Genomic DNA, 16,715 nt, shown 5'->3' with positions numbered 1-16,715 from the left:
GACTTAGTTATATTTCAAATTAGTCAGATTATCTAAGGTGACAAAAAATAGTTATGTAACTTCAGCAGTAACAAAAACAGCTTATATTTGTTCACATCTTCATATGTGCCTAAATATTTTGTATACATTTTATCTACAAAACAGGATATTATTATTGTTGTATTATATTTTTGCTATTTTCATTTTTCATAAAGTAACTTGAACCAGCCCCGCATGGTTCAAAAGCTGTTGAGGTTATTTTTTTCCATTAAATCATGGCTATAATCGATTGCTTTCATCAACTGCTGTGAGTGAATGGGAGACCAGTTTTTAAACATGATAGAGCTTGATATCCGAATGAGAAACACAGTATGCTCAAATTTTGTTCTAAAACAATTTAACATATGTGCCCATTATAAGTAAAGTCCCATTTTCTCATGAGAACACCTTAAAAAATGTTTTTGCCCAATTAGAATATATGGACTTTTAGGGATGTAATTGAATTAAACAAATATCTACTTATAATGTTTAACTTATTTAGTTACATAGAAACATTTAAAGTCTTCTTTTACACATTAAAAATTTATATGTAAAATGATATATTAAATGAGAAATTCTGCTTTTCTCTCTCAATAATATTTTATCAACCATTTTATTAAAAATTCTTCCCATGTAGTTTCTATATCAGTTTCTTCAGCATTACTGGAGTCACTTTTTGGAACATCTCACCCAGTTTTCTAGAGCATATTATTGTATTCCCTTCTGTCTGAATTATTTAAGATAAACGATTGTTGAGATTTCTGTTTATGAAATCTGTCATCACAAATTTTATTTATTTTATTTCCAGCTTCAAAACTTATTGCCTCGTTTTTCTTGTAAGAATATTTTTGTGGTCTCTAAAAAGTAATCATAAATTCTAGTCCTTATAAAAGTGATTTTTAAAAGTCATGTTTGCATAATCACTAACAGTTGAAATTGTGAGGTTTCACCCTCAAATATAATAAATAAGTAATCTGTTATATTTCTTTGCCTTCTTATTTTTTCTTTTTTAACTGATCTGGTTGGTGACCTCCATAAACATTCCCAAAATATCTCAAATTAACACTGATGGGGTGTCAATATTATACTGTTCAAAGTAAAGAGAGAAGTCAATTAGAGAGAGTACACAAAATATAAAAAACTTTGTGAAGACTCAAATTTAAGAATACTCTTTTTTTCTGAGGACTAATTTTGGGAAAACACGTACCCAATTATGTATGTACAGCAACTGAAACTTTAGAAATTTGGAATAGAAGTCATAAGAATGGTTTGTTTTCCTTTTTATTCTCATTTTTCTTTTTCTGTTTTCTTACAATTTTTAATTGTGGTAGAATACACGTAATGTAAAATTTACCATTTTAACCATTTTTAAGTGTATAGTTAGTTCAGTGGTATTAAGTACATTCACATTGTTGTACAACCATCACCACCATCCATCTCCAGAACTTTTTCCTCTTGTAAAACTGAAACTCTGTACCCATTAAATACTAACTCCCCATTTCCCTCTCTCCCCAGCCCCTGGCAACCACCATTCTACTTTCTGTTTCTGTGAATTTGACTACTCTAGTTGCCTCCTTAAGTAGAATGGGGCAGTATGTGTTTTTCAGGTTATTTTACTTAGCATAATGTCTTCAAGGTTTTTCTATGTTGTAGCATGTCAGGGTCTCCTTTCTTTTTAAGGCTGAATTATATTCATTGTGGATATACACCGCTTTTGTTTATCCATTCATCTGTCAATGGACTCTTGGGTTGCTTCTACCTTTTAACTGTTACAAATAATGCTGCTATGAACATGGCTGTGCAAATGTCTCTTTGAGACCTTGCTTTCAGCTCTTTAGGATATACATCCAGAAGCAAAATAATTGGATAATATGGTAATTCCATTTTTACTCATTTGAGAAACTACCATACTGTATTCAGCAGCCCTGCACTCTTTTCTATGAAAAAGTGCATTAGGGTTCTAATTTCTTCACATCCTCATCAACATTTTTCTTTTTTCTTTTTTCTTTTGATAATAGCCATTCTAAGAGTGGGTTTATTTTTAATGTTTTGTTAAAAATAAAATTGTAAATTTTTTTCCTTGGTGTCCCCGCTTTTACCAGGGACATTTGTTTTGTGTATAGCAACTATTTTTAAGACAATAACCAAGCATTCATGATTGATAACACTGCATAGTGCAATATAGTGCAGTAAATATGTTAGAATTAAATTTTCCAGATGAAAATTAAACACCACACATTGAATCTAAATATGCATGTAGATTAGGAAGAAGGGAGAAGGCAGACATTTATTTGACATCTACTGTGTGTTAGGTTCTGTTTAGGCATTTTGTATACATTATGGCATTTAATTTTCATCACAATCCTATCGATAGGTGTTAATACTTTCATTTGATAAAGGTGAAAGTAGGAACTCAGAGACAGTAAGTGATTTGCTAAGGTCAGATACAGAGGGTTGGCGATGTGCCCAAACTCATGACTGTCTGATGCCAGAAACTGTGCTTTTTTCTTTATCTCTTTGTCTGTTAAGTATAAAACACTTCCTTTTTCCAGTCCATAGGATTTGCGAAGTACTTTCAATACAGTATCTCATGCATTCAATGCAACAATCCTTGAATTGTTAGAATCTGTATTATCCAGTTCCGCATTTTATAAATGGAGAAAATCGTATTTCATAGAGTCATGTGCTTGTCTAAGCTTACAAAATAAGTTGGAAACAGAACTGGGACTTGAACCCGGGTCCTTTTATTCTAGGTCCAGAGTGCTTCTCACTTTACCATGTTCCTTTTTACTGTCTGGGACAGTTTATGTAGGGAGGTTACACAACCCAGCAAATCAAAGTTAGAAGTTACATTTATAGACTCTGTTTTGATGAAAGCTCATGGGATATACAGTACTTTCTAATTTGTATTTAATCAGTTTGACAAAAGGCATAATATCTACCATTACCTTTCTTAACCAATTTCTAGGTCAAAAGATGATATTAATAAAATTCAGGGAGTCATTCTTCAAATCCTGATTGGATGTCTACTGTGTGCCAGACACTGTGCTTAGGGCTGGAAACCCAGAGATAAATAAACCAGACATTGTCCTTGTTTCCAAGAAGCTCACAATACAGCAGGAAACAATATAACACAAAAACAACAATAACGTATCAGAAGGGGAGGTGGTGGCAAATGATCTATACCTTAGGAATGGGAAGGATTCCACCTAGAAGGGAAAAAGTTAAATAGTGGTTTCTTCTTTGTGGGGCCATAAGACAACCATCCAATTTTAACTGGCTGAAGGATGTGTTCAGACACACCTCTGTTTTGTTTGAATGCTGAAGTTTTGCCCATGTGGCTTGACTGAATTGATAAAAAATACAGATAATTTGGTTTTGTATGATTTGGGATCATCAATATGGGCAGTTGATGGATGAACATTCTGGTTGCCTTGCAGGTGACCTGATCAGGTCTCTGAGGATGTGGAGGTAATTGTAAGAACTGTCACATTTTAGTCATTCTGATGGTCATTATTGTTGGTTTGAATCAGCTGGGCAGTGACAGAAATAGTTGCTTGACCATTTCCATGTGTATCTTTGTCTCATAGGGAGAAAGAGGCCCCCGGGGTTCTCCTGGACTCCGAGGTGAGGAAGGATGCCCAGGTGTGAGGGGACCTAAGGTAAGCGTAACTTCGAGCTGTGAAATTCTTTCCTTATCTCTGTTTCATTCTTGAGTTTGAGGAAAACCTTAATTCTTCAACATAGTTTTGGGATCTTGGCTCCTCCTCAAATGGAGGGTTTCCCAGAAGCAGGGCCTGAGAAAAGGAATCAAGTGCAAATAGTTTACTGGGAAGCCATCTCAGTAAACACTAGTAGAGAGTAGAGAATTTAGACAAGGAGGGCAGGTAGCCTAAAAAGGGTACATCATCAATTGGATCATCACCATGGGCAGACAGAGCTTAGTCCTGCTGAGGAACTCTAGCAGCCAGTGTCAAACATGCACCTCAATGTTAACTCCCACTTAAAGAGTGTGGGAGCTGGGGTATTCATACACCAAATATGTCAGGCAATATTTGAGTGCTGCTGCTAGGCGATAATAATTCTCCAGCATTTCTGGCCTATCTTGTGTGTGGACAGGCTCTGGCACCAGAAAAAACCCTCTGGAATAGTCACAGTGCTGGCAACTGGAAGGTGAACTTGACACACTGAAAATTTAAAGGCTAAAGGGATAATAGGTGAAGCACCTTTTAAAATAGTTTCATTAAATGTCTCTTAACCTTCTATGTTTAGAGAAATCTCCTTTAATAAGGCCAGAAAAAAATTTCTATAACTTTATAATACTATAGAGAGTTTTTATCTGACCACGGTGCTCATACTCTGTGTATTTTAATAAGTTATTCTTTTAATTAATTTGTCTTCTTTTTCCTGGAGGCCCCCTCATGTTTGTTGGCCAGTGTATTCTCATTTTAGTTTGAAAATATGACTTATAATAATAAATGGCAGGTCACTGCTGTTTCTTGCTCACCCTTACTATGTGAGGAGTTACAAAGTATCATTTTCTTCAAGTCACAAACAAGAGAGAGCAGCAGCAGTCAGAGTGCTGTGAGGTATGTTACAGCCACTCAAGAAGAAATCTTCATTTTGATCTAATAATTGCTCTTTCTTGAAGTCAGGGAACATGTGGTTTCCTAAAGGAAACAATGGTTTAAAAGTCTCATTGAAGCTTATTTCTTCCTAACTTTAGGGAGCGAGAGGATTTTCAGGAGAGAAGGTAGGTGACCTTCTTTATTCTTTTTTAAACTGGAGAGCAGTTTCTTTTGGAAACAGAATACTGAGTTCAGTCACTTTTCTTTTGCTTGAGCGAGGCGGGGCTTAAAACTTTTATATGAGGGGTTATGTCATATGATATTAACAGTTAAAATGCCATGCTAAAGAATTGTTATTTGTAAGACACGTATTTCAGGCTTAAGCCTTGCTAACGCTGTAATAATTGAGCCACCATATTTATCACCTAATGATCTGGAAGTGTTGGTCCTGAATTTAAGGTGTGGTCAGGAGGCTCTGGGCAGAGTAGGTGTCAAATGGGAGAGGAATGCTAGGACAGGGCTGGTAAGAAAGGAACTGGCACAATAAGGAAATAACTTTACATTTAGATTCAGAAGCAAAGTATCCCTTTTTTCACTCATTTATTCAAAGAATATTTATTAGGTACACACTCTGTTCCCTACATCATGCAAGGGGGTGGTTGCAAAGTGATGAACAAAAGAGACAAGGGCTCATAAAGCTTTTTTTACTTGTTTCTTCTGGTACCACTGATTCACCTGCTATGGCCAGTGGCAAATATATCATGTAACTTTAGTCTGAGAGTTTGATATGCTTATGTTCATGCACTAACTCAGCTATACTTGGTTTTCAAAAGTGCCTGATATTTGATTCCCTCGTGTGGGCAGCAGGAGTAAACCGACTATTCTATACATGTAAAATGTATTGTTTCTGCTTGTAAAACTCTGAACTTTTTTCAAAAGATACTTTAAAATAAATATGTTAACTGTCATTTTGAGATAGTTGGCAAAGTGAAGGGCCCATAATTTGAAAGTGATGGCATATTTGATGAGATGTCACTATGCAGCTGCCAGCTTTTACTCTTATCATTTATTTAGCCTTAGTTTTCATTTCTTTTCTTAAGGAGCTTTTTTTATTGTAAATCCCCCCGAATGCACACATATGGATACACTCCCTTTTAGTTCCTCTTTAATCAGAGACCATCCAAGTTTCCATTTTGCAGATTAATTCAGTCATATTTTTCAGTCTTCTTTAAAAAAAAAAAAAGTCAATGACAAAAGGACCATCTTTAACAAGCAACCAGTGGGAAAAGTTTCATTCAGTCTTGTTTTTGCATAAAGAGTTACTTGTTTCCAGTGCAGAATTTTAAAAGGAAGTCTTTCTAGCCATTCAAAATTTGAGTTTCTTTTTTTTTCTTATCGTTTTCTTTGGCCTCTGAAACTGCTGGGAAAAACAGCATATAATGCTAATGACTATTTCAGAAAGAAAATAATCATTGCTTTTTAGTAATTGAATGCAGTATATGAATGTTGTTTTGAAAGGTCTGGATTCTCCTGACTAGAAAAAAAAAATTAGCAAGGAAATTAACATCAAAGCAATAACTATGGACATCTGGTCCTCTTGTCTCTAGCATTCCCATCTTCCTTTGCTCCACAGGGCAGCGCTGGTGAGGATGGTGTTGATGGCCTGGATGGAGAACAGGTACAGAAAGGTTCTCATTCTATGTTTATCCTCTCTACTAGCTTGACATTTATACTCTCTATTTTATACTTTTCACAATTAGTCTAGATATTTTAACATGCATGCCCAATAATGTCAAACATTAATTTATATATTTGTCCTAATCCTCAACATACCAAGATCCTAGAAACTTAGCTCTGATCAGCTTCCTCCTATATTACATATTATTGTCTGGTATTTTATTTCCATCTTTTGTTGTTGTTGTTAAATTCTACCAATTGGACACTATTATTATTGTTTTATAAGCCAATGCTTATCTAGCTTTACCCTCATATTTATTACTATTACCGATGCCTTCAAAAGAATATGAAAAGGCCATATTTTAGAATTTCCTTTAATGAGGTACATAAACTCTCCTGGTTTTTATTTCCCTGAAAATCTTTTTATTTTATCCTTTTTCTTGAAAGATAGTTCTTGGGTAAACAATTATTTTTTTTTTGAGTACTTTGAAAATGTAATTTCATATTTTTCTGGCTTCTTCTGTCTTCTATTATCTTTCATTATTGCAGTTAAGTTATCTATCAAACTAATTGTTGTTCCTTGGTCAGCAATCTTAAAAAAAAATATCAGGCTGCTATAAAATTTCCCTTGTTTTTAGTTTTGTGCAGTTTTTTTTTTAACTTTAAGGTATATACATACATAATTTTTTTTCATGTACAGTTGACATTTATTATTATTTTGTATTAGTTTCAGGTATACAGCATAGTGGTTAGACATTTATATGATTTATGAAGTGATCTCCCTGATAAGTCTAGTACCCACCTGGCACCATAGTTAGTACAATATTATTGACTATATTCCCTATGCTGTACTTTACATCCCTGTGACTATTTTCTTGCTACCAATTTGTACTTCTTAATATCTTCACAGTTTCCTGCAGTTTCAATATGATGTGTCCAGGTGTGGATTTCTTTTTATTTATTCTGGTTTGGATTCATTAGGCTTTTGAATCTAAGCATTTGTGCATTCTATAATTTTTGGAAAATCCTTAGTGAGTTATCATTTTGAAATTTTTATCTTTTTCATTTTCTCTATTTTCTATTTATGGGAGTCTAATTAGAAATTTGTGAGACTTCAATGTATCTTAACTTCTCTTTCGTATTTTCTTTTTCTTTGTCTTTCTGTGCTACGTTCTCAATAATTTCCTGTTTCTAGTTTACTAATTGTTCTATCACTTCTGTTTCAACTGTCAGTTAGATTTTTTACCATTTCAACTGTCAGTTAGATTTTTAATGTAAATTATTCTAATTTTCACTATAAGAAGTTCTATTCGATTCTTTTTCAAATCTGCTTGGTGTCTTTTTTTTTATAGTTGCTTTTTTCCCCACTTATTTAAATGTATTAAATATACTTATTTTATATTCTGTATATGATAATTCCAATATCTATAGTCATTGCAAGTCTGATTTTGTTGTCTGTTGTTTCTGCTGACTCCCCCGTCTTGGTGTCTCCCTCATGTGTGTTGTGATCTTTGATTAAACTCATTTTTTATTGAACTTTGTCTGTGAGAAGTCATTAAAGCCCGAGTTGAAGGTTGTTTGTTTTTGCCATATACTTGGTGGCATTACCTTCTAGGACCACTTTAGAATAGCTGATCATTTTCCACCACACTCACGGTGAGTGATAAGAAGTCCTTAGGACAGCCAATGGCTGTTACTTCCATGGATTCCTGCTTTCTCTTTATTCTGAACTCTAAAGAATTTTTTTTTTTTTATCAGCTCATTAATGGATGTAAAATATTTTAAAATTTGTTACCTGGAATTTTAAATTGTTTTTCAAAAGGAGGATTATTCATATGCAGAAATAGAATGGTAAAGAAGCTTTCTACTGTTGGCTGGATTTTGAAAGTATGAGAAAAAAGTTTCTAATAGAGTGTGACTACAGTTTCTAATAATAAGGTGTGACTAATATAACAAAGATTCTTTGTTTATTTATTTTTTACTTTTTTTTAGGGTAATCATGGAATCCCAGGGTCATCTGGAGAAAAAGGAAATAGAGGAAATCGGGTAAAGTATGAAAATATTCTTTCATATTTCTGCTGGTTAAACTGACCTTGAGAGTTTATTTTTAAGCTTTGGGAAAAAATCATCTAGTGGCTTAAGTACTAGATTAAGAATTAAAGGGCAGTAAATATTAGATGACTATTTGGAAGCTTTAACTTAAGGCTTGATTCTATTGATACTGAAATAATTAATGTAAATAAAGTTAATTAACTTTTTGTAATTGTCGTTACCTATCTCACAAGCTTTCATATCTCCGTGTTGCCAATGATTTAGTTGAACATCCAAGGCCTTTCAACCACATTCTTCACTAATCTTAGTCAAGAATTGTCCTTCTCAGGATTAAGAAATACAAATTGGCAATTATAAAATAGTCGCAGAGATATAAAGGACAGCGTAGGGAATATAGTCAATAATTTCGTAATAACTATGTATGGTGTCAGGTAGCTACTAGACTTATCAGGGTGATCACTTCATAAGTTATGTAAATGTCTAATCACTATGTTGTACACCTGAAACTGATATAATATTGTATGTCAACTATAATTAAAAAATAAAAAAAAGAAACATCCTTTCAGATCAAATAGTATACTACTCAATGTCCCTGAAGATTCCTATGCAAGCTTACTTCTGTGCCTTGGCTCATGCTAGGTACTCCATCCTGGAATGCCTTTTCCCTGCCTCCATCCTCAGTGGTTATTTGAGTATCACTTTTTCTTCAGTTTCCAGATCTTCTCTTTCCTCTTCATGATGCCCTCATCCACCATGTCAATCTGTAGCTATCTCCCCGCTTCTCTACATTCTTCCAATGTACATTATTTGTACTATATGCTTGATAGTGACTTTACACTGCCTTATGCTGGTAATTATATTTCTATGGGTAAGGAAAGACATAGGTACTCAGTTCTCCCTTCCTGTGCCTATGGCAGACATTACTAACCAATTATAGAACACAGCCTGAAGGATCCATCTCAGCACAGTACTATGATTAGATAAGGGGGATTAAATTTGTTATATATATATATTTTTATACCCCTCATGGAATTAGAGTATTGCTTTACCTCAAGGTGTGGATTGATTTCTTGATAAATGAAATAAGAAGTCACAAGAAATGGCTCTTTATTGAGGTTTAATTTCCAATCTGTAGTTTGTGGATCAGAATTTGGAGAAAGTGGAGGACATCACACTTCCTTCAAGACTGGAGAGCCTTCAGTTTCCGTTGAATATAATTAAATTCAATAAACACCTGTCAAATGTTTCCTACCTGTAGGGCATTTTGCTAGACACAAAGAAGAGTTAAAAGATAAATAAGGCATAGTTACAACAAACAAAGAACTTATTAGCTGGTGAAAGAAATAAGATTTGTACAGGAAGAACTATAATATAAGATAGGATAAGATAAAGATTGTAAGAATGGTGCAAATAAAGAGTGAATGGGAGCATAGTAACTTGGGAAGGAATCTAAAATAGAATGGTGTTTCTTCATCCAATCAATCCTCAATATTTACTGAACATCTATTGTAATTCAGGCATGACTATAGAATGAGGAGCAAAATAGGCATGGGTTCTCTATCCCAGAACTAGACTCTATGGAGAGAGACAGCCATTAATGAAATAACCATGGAAATAGACATAAGATTATTGCTGAGATAAGCTCATGAAAGAGAAGTAAATGAGAGGGGGATCTGATTTAACCTGTGCCATCGGAAAGGCTTCATTAAGGGAGTAAAGATGGGACGAATCTCAAAGGATAAATAACAACCAGATGATGAGGGAAGAGAGAAGAGAGCAAGACACCGACTTTCCGTACTAAGGTCTGTGACATTTGAACATGGTGCTGAAGGGTGGAGAGGACTCTGGCATTCAAGGGAATACAGAAAATCAAGACATTTTTCACTTCTGTAAGAGACACACAGGGTATTCCAGGTTAAGAAAAACTAAAGGCTTAGAGTTAGAAGAGCTCAGAGTGGGTTTGGACAAACAAAGAATCCAATTCAAGAGGAGTGGAAGATGAGATCAAAAGTATAAAGAGTGAGAGGAAAGTGCGGGAGGGTAACTTGGAGTCAATTTCATGCCATGTTTAGGGGTTTTGTTTTTCTTCTACTGTGTAATCAGGTGCTATTGACAGTGTCTAGGCAAGGAAGATGCTTGTGCAAAGCTACATGTTTAGAGATTATTCTGGAAGCCGGTGTCTGAGTCAGAAAAAGGAGGGACGAGAAGTTGGACAAATCATAATAGGAACCATAGGCCAGTCTCTGTACTCAGAATTTTAATTTATTATTCCATTTAATCCCTGTAACAACTCTGTAAGATAGGTATCTGTTTCACAAATAAGAAAATTATCTTAGAGAAGTCAAAAAAAATTTGCCTACCTAGTAAAGTAAGCATCAGGATTAGATGCTTGCTTTTACCATCGTATCAGCCAGAAAACAGGTCAGAATGTCTCAAGTCATAATGAGGTGGCTTCTTTTGGAGCCTAGAGAACATTCCATTCCTTGTGTGTCTGAGAGCCAGATCTCAGAAAAAGGCCCCACTTCATTATTTTCTGAGTGTGGCATATACCCTATAGAACAGGGGTCCCTAGTCCCTGGACCACAGACTGGTACTTGTCCGTGGCCCGTTGGGGCCCGTTGGAAACCGGGCTGCACAGCAGGAGGTGAGCGGTGGGAGAGTGAGTGAAGCTTCATCTGTATTTGCAGTCACTCCCCAGCACTAACATCACTGCCTCAGCTCCACCTCAGATCATCAGCCATTAGATTCTCATGGGAGCCCAGGTACCTGGTGCCAGAAAGGTTGGAAACCGCTGTTCTAGAACCAGGCATAGAACATCCTCTGAGGAAGGTTCTTGGGGTAGGTACTCATCCTGACTCTGTAGCTCTGTGGGGACTAGCATTCTGATATGGTACCACTAGGACAGGTTTTAATAGAAACCACCATTTGCTTATCATGTCATAGCGTTATGGCAAGTTGCTTCACCTCTCTGGTTCCCTGTCTACAGCAGTCAGGAGCTCTGGAAGCATTTTCTCCTCTTTTTTTCATTTTTTTTAAATGAGATCTTTCTCTGCTAATGCTGCCCACATTTGAGATACAGAAAGCCTTCTTATTCTGACATGTGTTTCTGTGAGTAGTGAATCAGAATTTGGAGAAAGTAGAGGACAAGGTCAAGGGATTTGGTTGTAGGGAGACCTGGATCCAACTTCCCTGAGTCTCAGGTCCTTCATATGCAAATGGGGTAATTCCTGAATTGTGAGGGTTAAATGAGGTAGTGCACACCTAGGGCCAAGCATATGACAAATTTCCAATAATAGTGTGTTCTTTTCTGTGTCTCAGTCTCACTTCTTTGTAAGTGAATTCTTTAAAGTTCAAGTACTATTAAATTACCCTTTAAATTCAATTTATTTTTTTCCTTTAGGCAATAGGTGATTTTAGAAAGTGACACTTTTTTTGTGTGTGTGTGATTTAAGGGCTTGACAGGATCACCTGGACAACCTGGAGAGCATGGAGAGCCTGGGTTAAGGGGAGATCCTGTGAGTAGTGGAGGAGGGGTTTATGCTGCTTTCATCCAGGGACTTGTAAACTGTTTGCTTGAGCACGAAGGCAAAGAGCAATTAATTATTCATTCATGAGGCATCATTCAGCCTATTTTAGTATTGTAACAAATAAAAGATTTGAGAGGAAACCTGTCTTATAAAACTTTCGCTTTCTTAAAAGAGTTTGGAATTTTAATTGCATTGCGTATTTGGGATTACTGAGTAAGCCTAGACAATTAAAAGTGTCCACTTTGGTGCCTTTGTTTTTTAAAAAAGCATGCTTCCTATAATTTCCTTTTTGTCTTTCCTGACCATGTGAGGTAAGCAACCTTTTACTTTTTAGGGAGATCCTGGAATTGATAGTTACCTCCAAGGTCCTGATGGAGAAAAAGGAAGGCGTGGACATCAGGTGAGATGGTCTCTTTTTACTTGGGGATACTGGTTCATATGGGGAAAGATGACAGCTGTTGCAAAACACTGGCATTCTGGTTGGATCAGCATAGAAAACCAGAGGGCAAGCCTGTCCATGGAGATAGGATGTTAATCCCCACTTATCTCCTTGTCCTTGCATCTTCATCTCATAGATTTCTCTTTTTTTTTCTGTACAAATCTTATCTCCCACAGCACTAGTAATACATGTCACTTTACCTCTTTGTCCCTGGTTTCTTCATATCCCACATGAAAGTATCAGACTCAATGATTCCTAAGATCTTTTCAGTTTTAAAATTCTCCAATTTTATAATGATGTCTTAATTTTAAAAGATGCTCAAGGTCATTCCTCTGCTGGCTTGCTTTCCATCACTGCTGATGCTGATTGATGTGGGTCAGGTACTAGCCATTTTTAGAGATAGGATCCTCATCTAGTTCTGAAGCCTAGAAGTATCGTGACAGAAGACATCACAGAAGGAAAAAGACTTGTTAACTTGACAGATGCTTACTTGTTGGAAGCCGTTTTTAGATTTTTATGTCCTAGACATTAACATACATGACTCTGAAAAATGACTAAAATAACCTAAGTGTCTTCGTCCTCATATCTCATCATTCCCAATTTCCAGGAATGAGGTCTGCATACCAACATATTTACAGCTGTAAAGGAACCTCTGTTTATTTTGATTTCTAATTTACATCCTTTGACAAAACCTTAGGCTATCAGTTCTCCCTGAATGTAGCTAGTTCATATCCATTTTATATATGTCCAGGTCGTGAATAAAATCTAGTTTGTAATAAGATCATTATTATGTAGCTATGTGAAAAAACCATCACGATTTGTTATAAGAATTTCTCATCTTGTTGTTAATTACAATTATTTTGGAAAGTCCACTGAGAGGGTTCTTTTTGGTGAGTTGAGATTAGAGAGCCTTGTGAATATCCACTCAATAATAACAACAACCCACTCAACTATGGGACTGAGCTAAGAGAACAGCAGGGCAGCAACTAATTCATCTGGGCCCAGTTTCCTCATCTGCAAGGTGGGCAGATTAAAGAAACCACTTCAAAGTTTCCATGAGTTAGTGGCTGTCATGGGGAAAAAGGTCATGATCTATGTATAAATTGAGCTATGGTTCCATGGATTGCTTGTCGTTTAACAGCTGGGAAGGAACTCAGGCCTCCGGACAAACTGTCCAGTGTTGTTTCCATCACAGCACAATAGCCATGGGAGAGCCTCATACTCACAGAGATCTCCATCATTGACTTTAGCTAAGATTAATCTTGAACATCGGATCCCTGAATTGTGCATGCAACAAAAAATTGTAACCCTTTGAGGCAGTGCCGTATTTTTGCATTTGTGTTGCTCGTGGTTTCTACTCCCATGAGCTTTAAGAAATGTACTCTAGGAATTTAGAAGACATCCCCCTAGGGGGCACTCTTTCATTGGTTTTAGTTCTGAGTGGATCCAAAGAGCAGATTTGAAGTTGCAGTTTGGATGGAGAAGATGCTCTGATGAAGCGGTCTTTCAAACCAATCTGAGAAACTTTGTTATATACTTAGGACTGGGGAAAGAATAGAAATCCAGTCATGCTTTCGCAGGTCAGGGGAGAATGAAAACCAACCAATACAACCTTTTTAAAAGGCAGTCTTAGGCAACATACATCAGTTAGACTGCTGTTTTTTTGTTTCTGTTTTTTTTTTTTTTTTTAATATACAAGTGACAGAAGGCCTGACTGGCAGTGTTTAGCTAATAAACGTGTTTGATAATCCAGGAATAGGTGATTCCAGGTTTGGTATAGTAGCTCAATGATGCCATCAAAACCCAGTGATGTCATTAGGGATGCAGCTTCTTTCTTTCCACGGGGCCATCCTCGTCATGGTCCGTGGGCTTGGCAACCTAAGAATTTTGCCTTTACCTTTACATAAAATGCCATAAGGAAGGGGGCTTTCCTTTCATTAGGGCACTCCCAGCAACATTCTCTTTATAGCTCATGTAGCTCATTGACTGGGCCCTATACTCCCTACCTGCCCTCACCCCATTTTAAGAGAGCCAGAGAAAGCAAGTCTGTGACAAAGGAAATGAGATTGCCATGATTGACCTAGACAGGTCATAACTCATCCCTTGGAGCCGGGCATGGTGCTGCCTCATACAAAACTAAGATTTTCTTAGCAAGGAAGAAAGGGGAGACAGTATTTTATAGCCACCAACTGTATCTGTCACAGCTTAAGATGTGTACATCCTTTGATCCAGCCTTTCCAGTTCTAGAAGTTTATCCAGAAGCTAATCATGGACCAACACAAAGATTCAGCTCCATGGATGATCACTGTAGTGATTTTTAATCACTACAATGCTTAAATGTTCAGTGATAGGAGATATTTTATATAAATAATGGCAAACCCACATGATAGAATATTATTAAGCCATGAAAAATAATTTGGAAGACTATTTCATAGCAAGGAAAACATTCATGATGTAATATTAAGTGAAAGAAAAACCAGATTATAAAACTATTCAACTTTTGATAAAGGTAATTTTTAATTGTTGTATAATATTTAAATAAGCATTTCCACCATAACTTATAAAATATATCTATATCTATTCATCCTGGAAGGAGAAACGCCCAGAAATTATGCATTTCTTTTCCTTACCCTTACTCTCTGAATTGTTGAAAGATTCTGTATTGAACCTGTATAACTTTTACCCCAACTTTTTGTTTTGAAAAAATTTAAATCTACAGAAAAGTTGTAGTTGTAAGAATAGCACAATGAACACCGATCGCTATCATTTAGCCCTATTTGATTTATGTCACTCTATACAAATACATAGGTAATTATGTATATATTTTGCTGAGCCATTTGAGGATTAATTGATGGTATCAAGACATTTTGCTTTTAAACATTCAATACATATCTTTTAAAAACAAGGACATTTTCCTATATAAGCACAATGCAATCATCACGCTCAAGAAAATATTGATGCAAAATTATTTCCATTATACAGTCCATATTCAGATTTCCACACTTGCCCCAACAGGGCCCTTTATGGTTATTTTTATTGTCATTCTGGATTCCAGTCAAGGACTAAGGAGTGTGTATGGTTGTCTTGCCTCCATAGCATCCTTTAATCACAACCGTTGTCCAGTTATTCATTTGTTTACATGACATTGACATTTCAGACAAGGTATTTTGCTAAACATCTCTCAATTAGGATTTGTTTCCTTGTGACTAGATTCAGGTTAAACATTTTTGACAAGAAATTAAGAAATACTATACCCTTCTCAGTCACCAGGAGAGACGCTATGTCAGTTTGTTTCATTATTGGTACATTTATTTGGTCACCTGATTAAGATGGTGTTCACCAGGTTTATCCATTGTGAACATACCTTTTCCCTCTTCCTGATGGTTAACTAATCTGAACAATGATACTCTGAGACTGTACCTTTTTGTTTCCCAACAATCTTTTACTCAGTGGTTCCAGCATTGGCTCAAATAATTCCTTTATTATGCTGGCTACAAAAAACTATTTATTGTTGAAATGAGAAAATGATAAACATTTTAAGAAAGAATTTTCATTATATCAAGAGTGCTATATTTAAAGCCTTCTCCCTTCACGCAACCCACTTTATTTTAAAAAATCCCAGTATAAAAGTCACATTTTGGGAATATAGAAAAGTAAACTGTAGAGAAAAATACCAATAATTTCAGTAACCAAGAAAACCATCACTTTACTGAACTTTCCTAACTCATTGATGGCAAAGTTACTCTCCCTGAGAAAGTTAGATCAGGATCTATCTCATGGGCTTTAAAAAAATGTCCTACTACAATATAAGAAAATGAGGATTTATCGTTTTGTCTTTCTCTATATTTGGGATAAATTATTCTTTCTCAAATTTAGCACACTTGAAAAGAATGATGTTACGGCACATTTTTCTACTTTGTAAACTTTTGATAAAGGTAATTTTTAATTGTATAATATTTAAATAAGCATTTCCACCATAACTTAATTAACACTTCCCTCATATTATGGAACATAGAAATTGTTTCAGAATTTCATATAATATAACAGTTGAAAGAATACTTTGCACAACATGTTTTTGTTTCTGCATTTCACGTTCTTTCCCAGTTTATATATTTTTATTGAGTTAGCATGTGACTTCACTGGCTAATAGTCTAAGATATCCCTACTTTGGATCAGGTGATATCCATTTCTCTGAAAGATGGAATCATACTTTCTCTACCAATTTTTCCATTTCTGATCTTAAAAAAAAAATTGAGAGCATTAGAGTTTCCTTATTGTAACCAGTCCCTTTGTCATCATCTGTATATCTTGATCACTCCACACATGCAGAGACACATTCTTCTACCTGTTGTTTCTGTCTACCCTCTCAGATGCAGGTAGAAATAGAAGTACCAATATTTTTCAAATATTAAACATGACTTGTTGAAGAATATG

At 35.6% G+C, this 16,715-nt stretch overlaps 1 protein-coding gene across 1 annotated transcript in view; it reads left to right on the top strand.

Moving 5' to 3' along the window:
• The window catches only part of LOC105288515 (collagen alpha-4(VI) chain-like), an 88,433-nt gene that overhangs the window by 30,131 nt on the left and 41,587 nt on the right, over positions 1-16,715 (top strand). Inside the window, exons 14-19 of the mRNA XM_011354785.1 lie at positions 3,609-3,680; positions 4,745-4,771; positions 6,220-6,264; positions 8,256-8,309; positions 11,768-11,830; positions 12,177-12,242. Coding sequence (XP_011353087.1) covers positions 3,609-3,680; positions 4,745-4,771; positions 6,220-6,264; positions 8,256-8,309; positions 11,768-11,830; positions 12,177-12,242 — 327 coding nt within the window. The remainder of the gene's footprint in view (positions 1-3,608; positions 3,681-4,744; positions 4,772-6,219; positions 6,265-8,255; positions 8,310-11,767; positions 11,831-12,176; positions 12,243-16,715) is intronic.

The sequence above is a fragment of the Pteropus vampyrus genome, unplaced genomic scaffold, assembly GCF_000151845.1.
Source record: "Pteropus vampyrus isolate Shadow unplaced genomic scaffold, Pvam_2.0 Scaffold1, whole genome shotgun sequence".
NCBI classification, from domain to species: domain Eukaryota; kingdom Metazoa; phylum Chordata; class Mammalia; order Chiroptera; family Pteropodidae; genus Pteropus; species Pteropus vampyrus.
This window is presented reverse-complemented; position numbering and strand designations above follow the sequence as displayed.